The 10,607-nt window shown below is 40.4% G+C and overlaps 1 protein-coding gene across 3 annotated transcripts in view; it reads left to right on the forward strand.

Annotated features, from left to right (window-relative positions):
- zbtb46 (zinc finger and BTB domain containing 46) overlaps window positions 1-10,607 on the forward strand; it is an 81,493-nt gene that overhangs the window by 63,769 nt on the left and 7,117 nt on the right. For 2 of the 3 annotated variants that reach the window (XM_037541643.1, XM_037541644.1), the window contains exons 4-6: window positions 293-571; window positions 8,781-9,010; window positions 10,434-10,476. In XM_037541643.1, the coding sequence (XP_037397540.1) occupies window positions 293-571; window positions 8,781-9,010; window positions 10,434-10,476 (552 nt within the window). The remainder of the gene's footprint in view (window positions 1-292; window positions 572-8,780; window positions 9,011-10,433; window positions 10,477-10,607) is intronic. The other variant, XM_037541645.1, reaches the window with a different exon arrangement.

The raw sequence follows: 10,607 nt of genomic DNA on the forward strand, positions 1-10,607 counted from the left end.
AGAAGCACTCTGCTGAAGTGCCTTTGAAATAAGGGCAAAATTGTGTTAGTCTATTTTTTTGCCAAACAATTTCCTTTGATCTCTTAAATGACAAGTGCCCACCGGTTTATTTTTATTACACACTTCTATAACCTAAGAATATGTCAGAGCATTTGCAGTAGTTACTGAATGATAATTTTAAGGGGTAAACATTCTGTCAGTCCCATCATACTACAAGCTAGAGTGTGTAGCTGGTGAATATGCTTTGATTTGCATTGCGCTCCACTCACAGCACATATCTCTCCTTCTGCAGGCGCAGACGAGGCTGAGCCTAGTTCAGACAGCCGGGGTGAGCGGATGGACTTTTTTGTGAAGCAGGAAGAGGCCGGGGAGGCAAGCTTCATGAGCTCATCATTGGCCAGCGAGAGGGAGGAGGCTGGAGGCCGGAATCAGGAGCGAAGTGGCTCTGTGGCCAACCTAAGGGCGGCGCTAATGAGCAAAAACAGCCTGCTATCTTTGGGGGCCGAAATGCTGAGTGAAGATAACCCCCTGTTGTTTGATTACCTGCCTAAAGGAGGACATTCACTGTCACGTAAGTCACTGCTTATTATTCTTCTGTGCCACACACACTTTCCTCTTAGAGGCTGTATGGCCCTGCAGACCTAAAGGTTACTGTAGGGTCCTGATGAATTCCACTTAGATGTGCCCTTATAATAAGGGTGGGCGATATGTCAAAATTAAATGATACTTCAAGACATTTTCATGGTATCTACTAATTCTGTGGTTTGCAAACAACCTGGAACACACGAAACACAAAGCAGGAATACCACAAAAGCCAATGACAGTGACTCAGTATACACTGGTTGTTGTTGGTTACAGGTGTTCTATAATAAGTATTAATCTGCCTCATTTACGACACACACACATGTTCAATGTTATAGAAACAGTGATGAAAAGTGAATGTGATGCAATTTATTAGAGATATTCATAAGTTCATGAGTTTTTGTGGCTGGTTCTGATTCAGATTTCACGCAAGCACATTTCCAGGGCTTTCTATTAGACATCATAATATAAATACTATTTTCACTTTAAAGAGCCAAAGTTAAATTCCTCAATGAAAAATCCATTGCCTATTTAAACAATATGAATCAAATAAAGTGCAACTGGCTACACTTATGATGAGACAAATGAGACATTGATAGATGAGATATTTTGGTACAAGTGAAGCAGCAGCATTCAAATACTGTGCAAGAGTGCTTACCTGCCTCGTGTTATTTATGTCAGAAATTGAAATAGAGATCAGACTGAATAAAAATGATAAACTGGCTGTTTGCTGATTGTGTTTTTTGTGGACAAAAAAAAATCAACAAAAATCTGCCTGTTCTGATTATGCATCCTTATAATTATGACAATAATGGTAACATAGGAAGGATTTTGTTGTAAAACCCATTTGGAAAGAAACTTCATATCGTCATACTGCCCACCTCTATATTATAGCCCCCCTAGGTTGCCAGTGAACTCTTTTAGACACTTGCAGAAGACTGTGGTGATTCAGATGCAACATTGAGACTGGTCAATGGTCCACATGTTTGCAAAGAGTTCCATCATAATGGCTTATGGATGTTGTAATTCTTTAATTAATTTCAGCCCTTTTCACTCCAGCTCTAAGTGTGGCTAGTTCCTCTCTTCTCTTTGGTTTTCTGTGATTGTGTTAGAGTGACTGTGTTCTGCTGGCTTTAGTTTCAAGCTAGACACAGTGGATGTTTATTGCTTGCTAGTGAGCCTTGTACATTAACGGTGTGTCATAAATGAATGTGAATTTTAATTCAGTTTGTCTAAGCACAGTTTGCTGTGGCGTGTGTACGTCAAAAAAAGCTGGAGTGTACAAAAGCCACATTTTAAATGCTTTTGCTCTAGGCACTCTCTCAACCTGTATTAGCTGTTGGGTGTGTGTGCTTTTTGTGTTTGTACTATTATATTTCTGTATGTTCACAATCACAAAGCCTTGAACCCCCAGAACCTTGCCCTTCCTAAAATATTTCACACAACCATGCACAGATTATAGGTTAAAAGCTTTTAAAATATTTAGACTTGGTTTTCTACCTGGCACCATTTCAAAATCTCTCTCTCTCTTTCTCCCTCTTCTCTCTCTGGTAATTGTGTCTTTTGTGTGTTTAACTCTAAGTCTTTATCTTGTGTGTGAGAGAGGAGCACCAGAGGAAAACCCAGAGCTACTCATACTATCCCTCAGGGCAGGCTCAAGTGTGTGTGTGTGTGTGTGTGTGTGTGTGTGTGTGTGTGTGTGTGTGTGTGTGTGTGTGTGTGTGTGTGTGTGTGTGTGTGCACGTCACGTGTGTGTGTTTGTTCTCTGGACTGGATTAAGGCTTAATGGGCACTCTTAAGGACGAAACACAGTCGCTGTCACTCAGGCCACCGGAGCTTTGTTTGGCAAACTCCAGCCAAAGGACAATAAGGAACCATGTAAAGCTCTTTATCTGATTGATGTTGAAAATGCATTTTCTCTGAAGCTTCAGAAGCATCTCATTTGTGTCTAATGATGTAAGAAAATATGATACAAAGACCAGCTTCCAGTATGTAAGCTGCTCCAGTCAAATTATTCTAAGTGAAAATCAGTTAACACATCCTCTACAGGGGACAAATGTAAATATGACATTAATTTCATATTAATATGAAATTAAAGATAAAATGTGCAATATTCATGCACAGGCTACATTTTATGTTTGATTAAGTAAATAAAAAGCAATTATACATTTAAATGTTTTGTTCCCTGTACATGACGCATGCTTATTTTCACTTAGAAAATCAGCAACATGTAGCTTGACCAGGGGCATCCAAATGTGTGTATACGAATGTATCTAGCCTCAAATATCACAGTAACTCAATATAAAGTGACATATTGTAAATATAAGAACAATGAGAGACTCACTAAATATTAAACATGAATCAAAATTATTTTCTTTTGAACATTCAAAATTTTTAAATATTTGCACTGCAAATGATTTGCTTTGTGAAAAAGTCCCACTGTATTCGAACAGCAAGTGTGCTTTGCCACTGAATTACAGCATTGGCCAGTTTCTACATTAAAAAGAATTTCCAATTCATTTCAATGGGAATTCACCACTGGCACTGCATTTTAGTCTAAGACAAAGCACTGTATGAGCCATAACATCAGAATAAATACAAACAAACTTAAATACAGTAAAAATTAATCAAACATTTTTTTAATATCTTATTAATATTTTGGTTAGAGGAATGCAGATAAAAGAACACCTGATTGGCTCTTGAGTCCTTGGTGATATTGGAATTTCTTGGAAGACATTAGCACTATACCAAATTTCTTCTTGCAATACAATTGAAAAGTGGCATTGTGTCATTGGTAGAATTTATGGTTGCAAGATGCAATGTTTGTTTTGAAAAAGGCAACAGAAAAGGAGGGACCAGTCTTGAGCAAATATGCCCTAAAACCGGTACACGTATGTACACAGCCATAGCTGCCCCCTCTCCCCACCCCACACACAGTTTCTCTTAATGCAGAACAGAAAGGATCAACCAGCCCCACTTAAACAAACAGCACTCCAAAAGCCGCTGAGCCTAAGGCCTCCCCGCTCTGCTGCATCACCAGCCACCACACTCCTCTCCTCAACTTCAAAGTGTGTTTTTTTAAATCCTGAGTAGAGGCATTGATTTAATCGAGCCGCGAGGTCGCGCCAGGTTGGCCTCGTCGGCTCGTCTGCTGCCGCGTTCTCCGCCCAGCCTCCATTAGAAACTGATCTCGGGTCAGGTGGTGTGTGTGTTATTGGCTTTAGGTGTGTGTGCCTCCCTCTCTCACAGGCTGATCTATAGGCTGTGACAGCGAGCTGCCAACCTGTCCACCCAGCTGTCACCGGCAGCCTCTCAGGGGAGACGTGCGGCGAGTGTTTGCGAATTTGACGCTCGCTGATACACACTCAGATGCCGGTTAGATCCTGCAGTGCGTGTGGGAGCCGTATTACAGGGGACAGGCGCGGAGTGAGATTGACGAGCGAGTTGATAGACTGGGGGCTTTTTTATTGTGCTGTATTTTGCAAGAAAATAAAGATGACAAGGAGGTGGCGAATCGTTTTGAGTACGTTTGTGTATGCATGTTTGTGTGTGTTTGTTTTTGTACATTTTCGGGACAAAAAAATCTGAGAAACGCAGGCCTAACTTACCAATAAATAGTCCTGACTCTGTAAAGTGGTTTTACCAAAGCAATGTTTCGTTTTTTTCTGAACTGGCAAACCTGTTTCTTTAAGATTAATATTTAAAATTAGGAGATGTTAAGATTCGATTTAGCGTTGAGCTTTTTATTATTATTACATACAAGTAGTTACTATGATGTACTAATATAAGGTGTTGTATTGAAAAGTGTCGAGTTCTATCATGACTAACATGTTAGCTCGTTTTGAAAGCTCTAACAAACGGAAAATGAAAACATTAAAATATTGATTTAAGGCACATTTTTGTTCCTTACTCCTGCTGCATTGATAATAAAGTATTTACTTGAGAGATCTGTGTTTCATATTGAATTAGGAAGTTTGTGACATTACACTTGCCTACTGGTTACTTATTGTTTCTGTCATATCAAACACTGTTTGAAAATACCATCTTTATGTGGAATGGACCAATAAAAATGCTCCAAAATGGCTTATGTCATTATATTAACCCTTTTAAAATTCCAGGATTATCACATCTTAAGGCTTATTATTCTGCAATTATATGGACTGCAATGCAAACTGTAGTTATTCTTAGGTTATAGAAGCTTTTAATAGACCTTTGGACCCCTGTCTGATCCTGGCCATTTCAGGGATTAACATGCATAAAAAGAAGGGAAGTCTTGTTTTTGTGTGAAGTTATCTATTTGTAGATTTTTTTTGTTTCAAGGAAATAAAATAGAGTCGTATGCAAAAGTTTGGACATCCCTGGTTAAGGTACATGTTTAAAAAAAAAACTCATGCACTACAGACTTCAACATATGTCTGCATATTTTATTGCAATATAATAACACATAAAATGTAGCTTGTGTAAAAGTTATGTCAAATTTCATGTTTTATAACAACAAGAAAATGTGCACTGTAGAGGATGTGTTAACTTATTTTCACTTAGGAAATCAATAAGGCATCTCATTTGACCACAGCTGTTTAAACTTGTGCACATAACTGTATAGTATCCATCTTATAAAAAGAGACCTGTGTGTTCTGCATGCATGTGTGTGCCAAAATCTCCATCAGAATATGTCAAATTCTAGTCCTATTCCTAATCTTACACTATGACCCCAGAGTGGCTGTTATCCTACTAGAGCTGTCCCACCATCTGGAAACTTCTGCCAGTCAGAGAATCCAGAATTAACATAATTACTAGAGACCAATTAACCTTGCTCTCTGCTTAAGATAAATGAGTTTGCGCTAGTGCAAACACATGTGTGCACGTCTGAGTAGGTGTGTATGTGCATGCCTTCTTCTCTCAGTTCAGTGTTAAGCACTAATTTGCATGTATCTAAACTGTAGATAATATGTAACATAAGGGTGCATAAATCAAAATATTCCTGACAACTCATTCTAACTCTGTAGCAACACTTCTGTTGCTCTTGCTGTGAACTGAAAATACAAGTCTTAATAATCAAACTTTCATGCTGAATTTAGTCAGTGTCAGAAGCATGAACCCAGCACGAGAGCTATAGAATCAAAACAGTCATTAGACATTTTTCTAATGACAAGAGAGCAAACTGACATTAACAGCTTAGTTTCTAATATTTGTTCAGTAGTTGATGCCGTTTATGATTTAAAAAGATGACCTACAGGCAGGTAAAAGTATTGGGAAAGGTTCACAAACACTAGAGCCGACACATGCTGAACAGTTAGCCAAATTAGCTGCTGCGATTGTTGTTGATGCTGTAGCTGTTTCAGGACAAAACAAAACTGAACGCTGTAATGAACTGTAATCCAATTGTTTCAGCTTACATTGTGTTTTTGTTTTGTGTTTTGCATGATTGAAAAAGTTGCAGGTGGCTATGTGTCTGAGCACTTTTGGATTGTGTAGTGCTGAGTGGACTCTCTCGTCTTTGCTCCTCTCCCATGGGTGTGCAGAGGCAGGAGGGGGTTAGTGAGGTGAATACAGCACTTAGCAGCCTGCCTGCCCTGCTCTGGCCTACTTCCAGAGAGCTAGAGAGAGGGACCTTGAGTGAGATGTGTACTATCAAAGCTGTCATAGGTATGGTTCCCATAAATTTTTAGTAGTAGAGTTGGTCAAAAAAATTCTGTGTACTCTTAATTTTAATAAAAAACTAATGTGAGGTTTTATTACACAATTTTGGTCTGTGTCTGTAGTTCCTTTCATTATGAAATTTTCACACAATATGAAGGCAGCTACTGTTTTCAAGTGGTGGAACAAATAAAACAACCAATTAAACTTGATAAAGGAAACACTGATTCTGTGGGATGTGATGGTTTGAATTCAGAATTTGTCCTTCATCTTGAAAGTCTTGCCATTAGCAAATTCAGGTACTGATAAAAACACATATATTATGCATAGAATATGTTGGAAGTATGATCTGGGTGTATAGCATGGTCTGAATGGAATATAAATAAAGCTGTTGTCATTCGCTAATTGATCTCACTCTTAGGTTGGCTGTCATTTTGGCCAAGTTGGCTAGTGGGCTTATTTCTGCATTGCTACTATGATAGAATGCAAGAAGATCAGTTCAACCAAGCGTAAACACTGCATCTGTTTAACCCAAGTTAAAGTCATGTTTCATTTAGCTATACATTATATTTGCAATTATTTAAATTAAATTACAAAATTGGTTGAATTTAATTGAATCCTTTTATGCTTAAAAACACAAATTTGGTTTTGATTGTATCTACACTTTTAACAGAATTTTCCTGTGAAAATGTGGGAAGGTTAAATTGTAAGGGCCACAGTGGAATAAATAAAAGAGCAGGCATCAAGGTATTATCAGGGCTGGGGGTTGAAACACAGTTCAATTTTAAGCCGATAGGAAAACAACATCTAGGACTTCACACCCTCTCAGACCTCCTGACCAGGGGTGTTAGTACATGCCTTGTTTTTAACGCTAATCTGAGATCAGCTTCAGTTGTTAAGTTTGAGCCTAAGGTGTAGCGAACTGGTCCCAGACCAGCATAAAAGATACCCTTCGACCAAGACAGCATTTAAGCTATCCCGACCTGATCATGACACACCCTTTAGTCGACCACCAGTCATCCCACTTAACTCCTTCCTGGAAAGATCTTTCCAGCTGAGCTCGGATTTTGGATAATTATATGCTCTTAAAGGAGTAGTTTAACTAAATATGCTAGCATGGCTATCAATGAATGGAAGCTCATAATCACTAATTAGCATGTAGTGTGCATAAAGCTAACTGATGGCTATTCACTTTTATCAACATTACCATTTCTGATTGAACTGTTCTTTGAATTCCTTAATGTTGTGAATACTCTGAACAGCAGATGGAAAGCCAGTGTTTAGTCATAACACAGATTAGGGAGATGACTGGAGGTGTTGTATGGATGCACTGATGCAATTACTGTTGACTGATAGGGATAAGGCGTCATAAGAAGACTGGAAAAAGGGCAAAGGGATAGTTAACTAGAGATTAGAACACTGTCCACCCTTGGCCTCATGACCTTTCCTAAGATATGAGGATGAGTGTGTGGGGAGGGCAGAACAGAGTGGGGTGAGGCCGTTTTTTTAAAAATCCTTATATTGTGTTTGGGTCTGGCCTGTGTGTATGTGTGAGAGACTGTGCCTTTGAATGTACATGCGTGTGTTCTCATGAGGGAATGGGAGTGCAGGGTGTGGGAGAAGAGTATTCCAGGAATCCATCCGTGGTCTTGCTTTACAGGAGTGAGTGCATCTGTCCTTTCAACACTTACTGCTCTTTTCCCAACAGCATGGTTCTCCGAGAAACACGCGCACACAAACATCTACACGAACATCTCTGGATTCAAACTTGAATATTCATTAAATTGCAAAAACCCATACCGAATCGTGCAACAGGACACAGCAAGGAGTCTTAAGTCTGTCCTAAGGCGCTGATTCGGCAAGCACTCTGAAGCTGTGAAAATAAATACAAGCTTTACAACATCAACATGCAAACTGTAAGCCAACCTGTTTTGGCGCATACCAATAGGCAGCTATTCATTCTTTTTATTCAATATCAAGCCTTAACAGCAGTCAAACAAGCAAATAACTGATGTAAAAATTCAATAAAACTTTAGCCTTTTGTCAGCAAATGTTACGCTGTGATAAAAAAAGTTAAAATGTATCGATATCCTGCATGGTCAAAAGAACAGAGCTTACCATTTTCACGCAGCTCAATATATCCACCAGTTCCGTTTTTTCTTTTTCAGACGGACCCTGTCAAATAACTTACCGTGTTTTTCACAAGAACTTCAGCCCTCTTTTAAAAATCCGCTTTCTTTCACTCTCACACACAAGCACAAGCGAGTACATACACACACATGCTCACATGCAGCCCTCCCTCGCGTGCACACGTGGGAGGATGGAAAAGCAAAAAAGAGCGAGAGAGAGAATTCAACCCCTAACCCCGCTCCTCACTGAAAAAAAATGCTTATCTTTTTTCCGTTATTTTATTCCTTTATTCCTATCCTCCTCTCCCTCTCTGGTTGTAAAATGAAGTGGCTGTATTTGGCCCCTGCCCCCCCCACCCCCACCCTTGCTGTGTGGAAGATGGCGGCTGCTCTGAGTGCAGGTGGGTGAGACTCCTCTCCTGTGCTCCCCAGGGTCTCACCGCTCCGACGGCGGCGGCGGCAGTGGCGCCCACCGCCCTGGGGCCCCATTTGATAGCAAACATGGGCCGTCTTCGTCCTCTCCTCTGTCCGCTCTCCCTCCTCTGCCTCTTCCGCCGCCCTCCGAGCCGCAACCCCTGGGGGCTCCCCTTGGCCTGCCGCTGGCCGGGAGCTCCTCATACAGTCGGGACGTGGAACAGGAGCCGGAGCCCACGCTCTCTGAGGTAAGTCTGCTGAGAAGCACATACAGTCCCCTAAAGGCTTCTCGGGGCCTCTCACTGTATTTTCTCTGTGTTTCCCTGTGTCGCAACTTGGGAGTAGTGTAGCCTAGTCTGCAGTAGTGAGGACACTATCTAACACTATGCAACACTTGTAACACTTACTTGAACCCTGCTACATAACATAGACATAACCGGTAACTGTCATGACACATTTTACTGTTTACTCTTGTTAGCCATCATGACATTGAAAATGAGGACATATATCATAACAGTTGGTGATACAGATGACATATTACTGAACATAAGAACTCATGACAGCTTCTGACATCTGCTATGACATGTTTATGGCATGATTATTTCAATGTTATTTAGCATGTATTTATCAAGTAAAGTGTAACCTCGATTTGAGACATGGCATTCAAGTTGCATTTATTTATAAAAGTGAACTTTTTTCCATTTTGTTTTGTGTCTTTTGTCTCTTCTTTTTCTTTTTAACTTCTTTATCTTTTTAACTTTGTTTCTCATATGCATGCATATGACTCTCCATATTTCCTGGCACCCCAGCTGCAAAACATTCGTGTGCATATGAATCGTAGCCTAAGGAAAGCTCAAGCAGGTCTTCTACACTAGGCAAGGGGCCACAGATAAGAAAAGGGGAGAGGCAAGGGTGGGAATCAATAGGGGTGGACAATGAGAGGGGCAGGGCGGGTTTCATGTTTTCTTGCACGGGTCCAGGAAATTGCATTCTCCCCGTGTGTGCTAAGGTGGCATTTGGTTTCACAGGACCTCCCTCCAAAGAAGCCACACCATCTCTGTGGACAAGCCATCTGTTTGGTTAGACTCTAGTGTGTTGCTTTTACACAAGGGAGTGGTGAGAGGGAGAGAGAGAGGGGGGGAGAGAGAGAGGAAAATGAGGGAGAGTCAGAAAAGGAGGGGGCTCTATAGGTATAGAGACGGATAGGTCACACCTACATATGCTCTCTGATCGAGGATGAGCAAACAAAAGTGCATCTACACTACCACCACCCTCCTCTTGCACTCACACACACACCTCTTCAAAAACAAATATTGAATATCCTCTTGTGTCATGAGACAAAGAGCATTCTACTTCTCTCTCCACCTGCTGTGTGTTATTGAAAGGCAAGCCAGGGAGGAGAAGTCAGAGTATCAAACTGACCAAGGCTTTCACTTAAAGATACATTTTTTCCTTTCCTTTTCTTACTGTCTCTTTGTTTTTCGAACTGAACATTTCTTTCTTTAACCATCTCTGCTTTTTCCTGTTCAAGGGTTGTGTCTGTTTAATTTTCTTTTTCATTTCTATGCATATGTATACAGGATATGAACCTGCATGCCTCAAGAATACACTCCATTATACAATATTTTATGTAGCATTAAACTTTAACATTGTTTGCATGTATTCTTACAGGAGGAGATGCAAGAGGATGAAGACAGTCCGAGTAACAGTGCAGGTATTTGTGTGCATGTGTGTGAGCTGTTTTGGCCTCTTGTACCTTATCTGGCCCTCTCTGCATGACTGGCTGTTATTTTTCCCATACATAAGCTCATCTCCCGGTGTTAGTTCTCACCTCTCTCTCTTTCT

This window comes from Pygocentrus nattereri, chromosome 9 (assembly GCF_015220715.1).
Source record: "Pygocentrus nattereri isolate fPygNat1 chromosome 9, fPygNat1.pri, whole genome shotgun sequence".
NCBI lineage: Eukaryota > Metazoa > Chordata > Actinopteri > Characiformes > Serrasalmidae > Pygocentrus > Pygocentrus nattereri.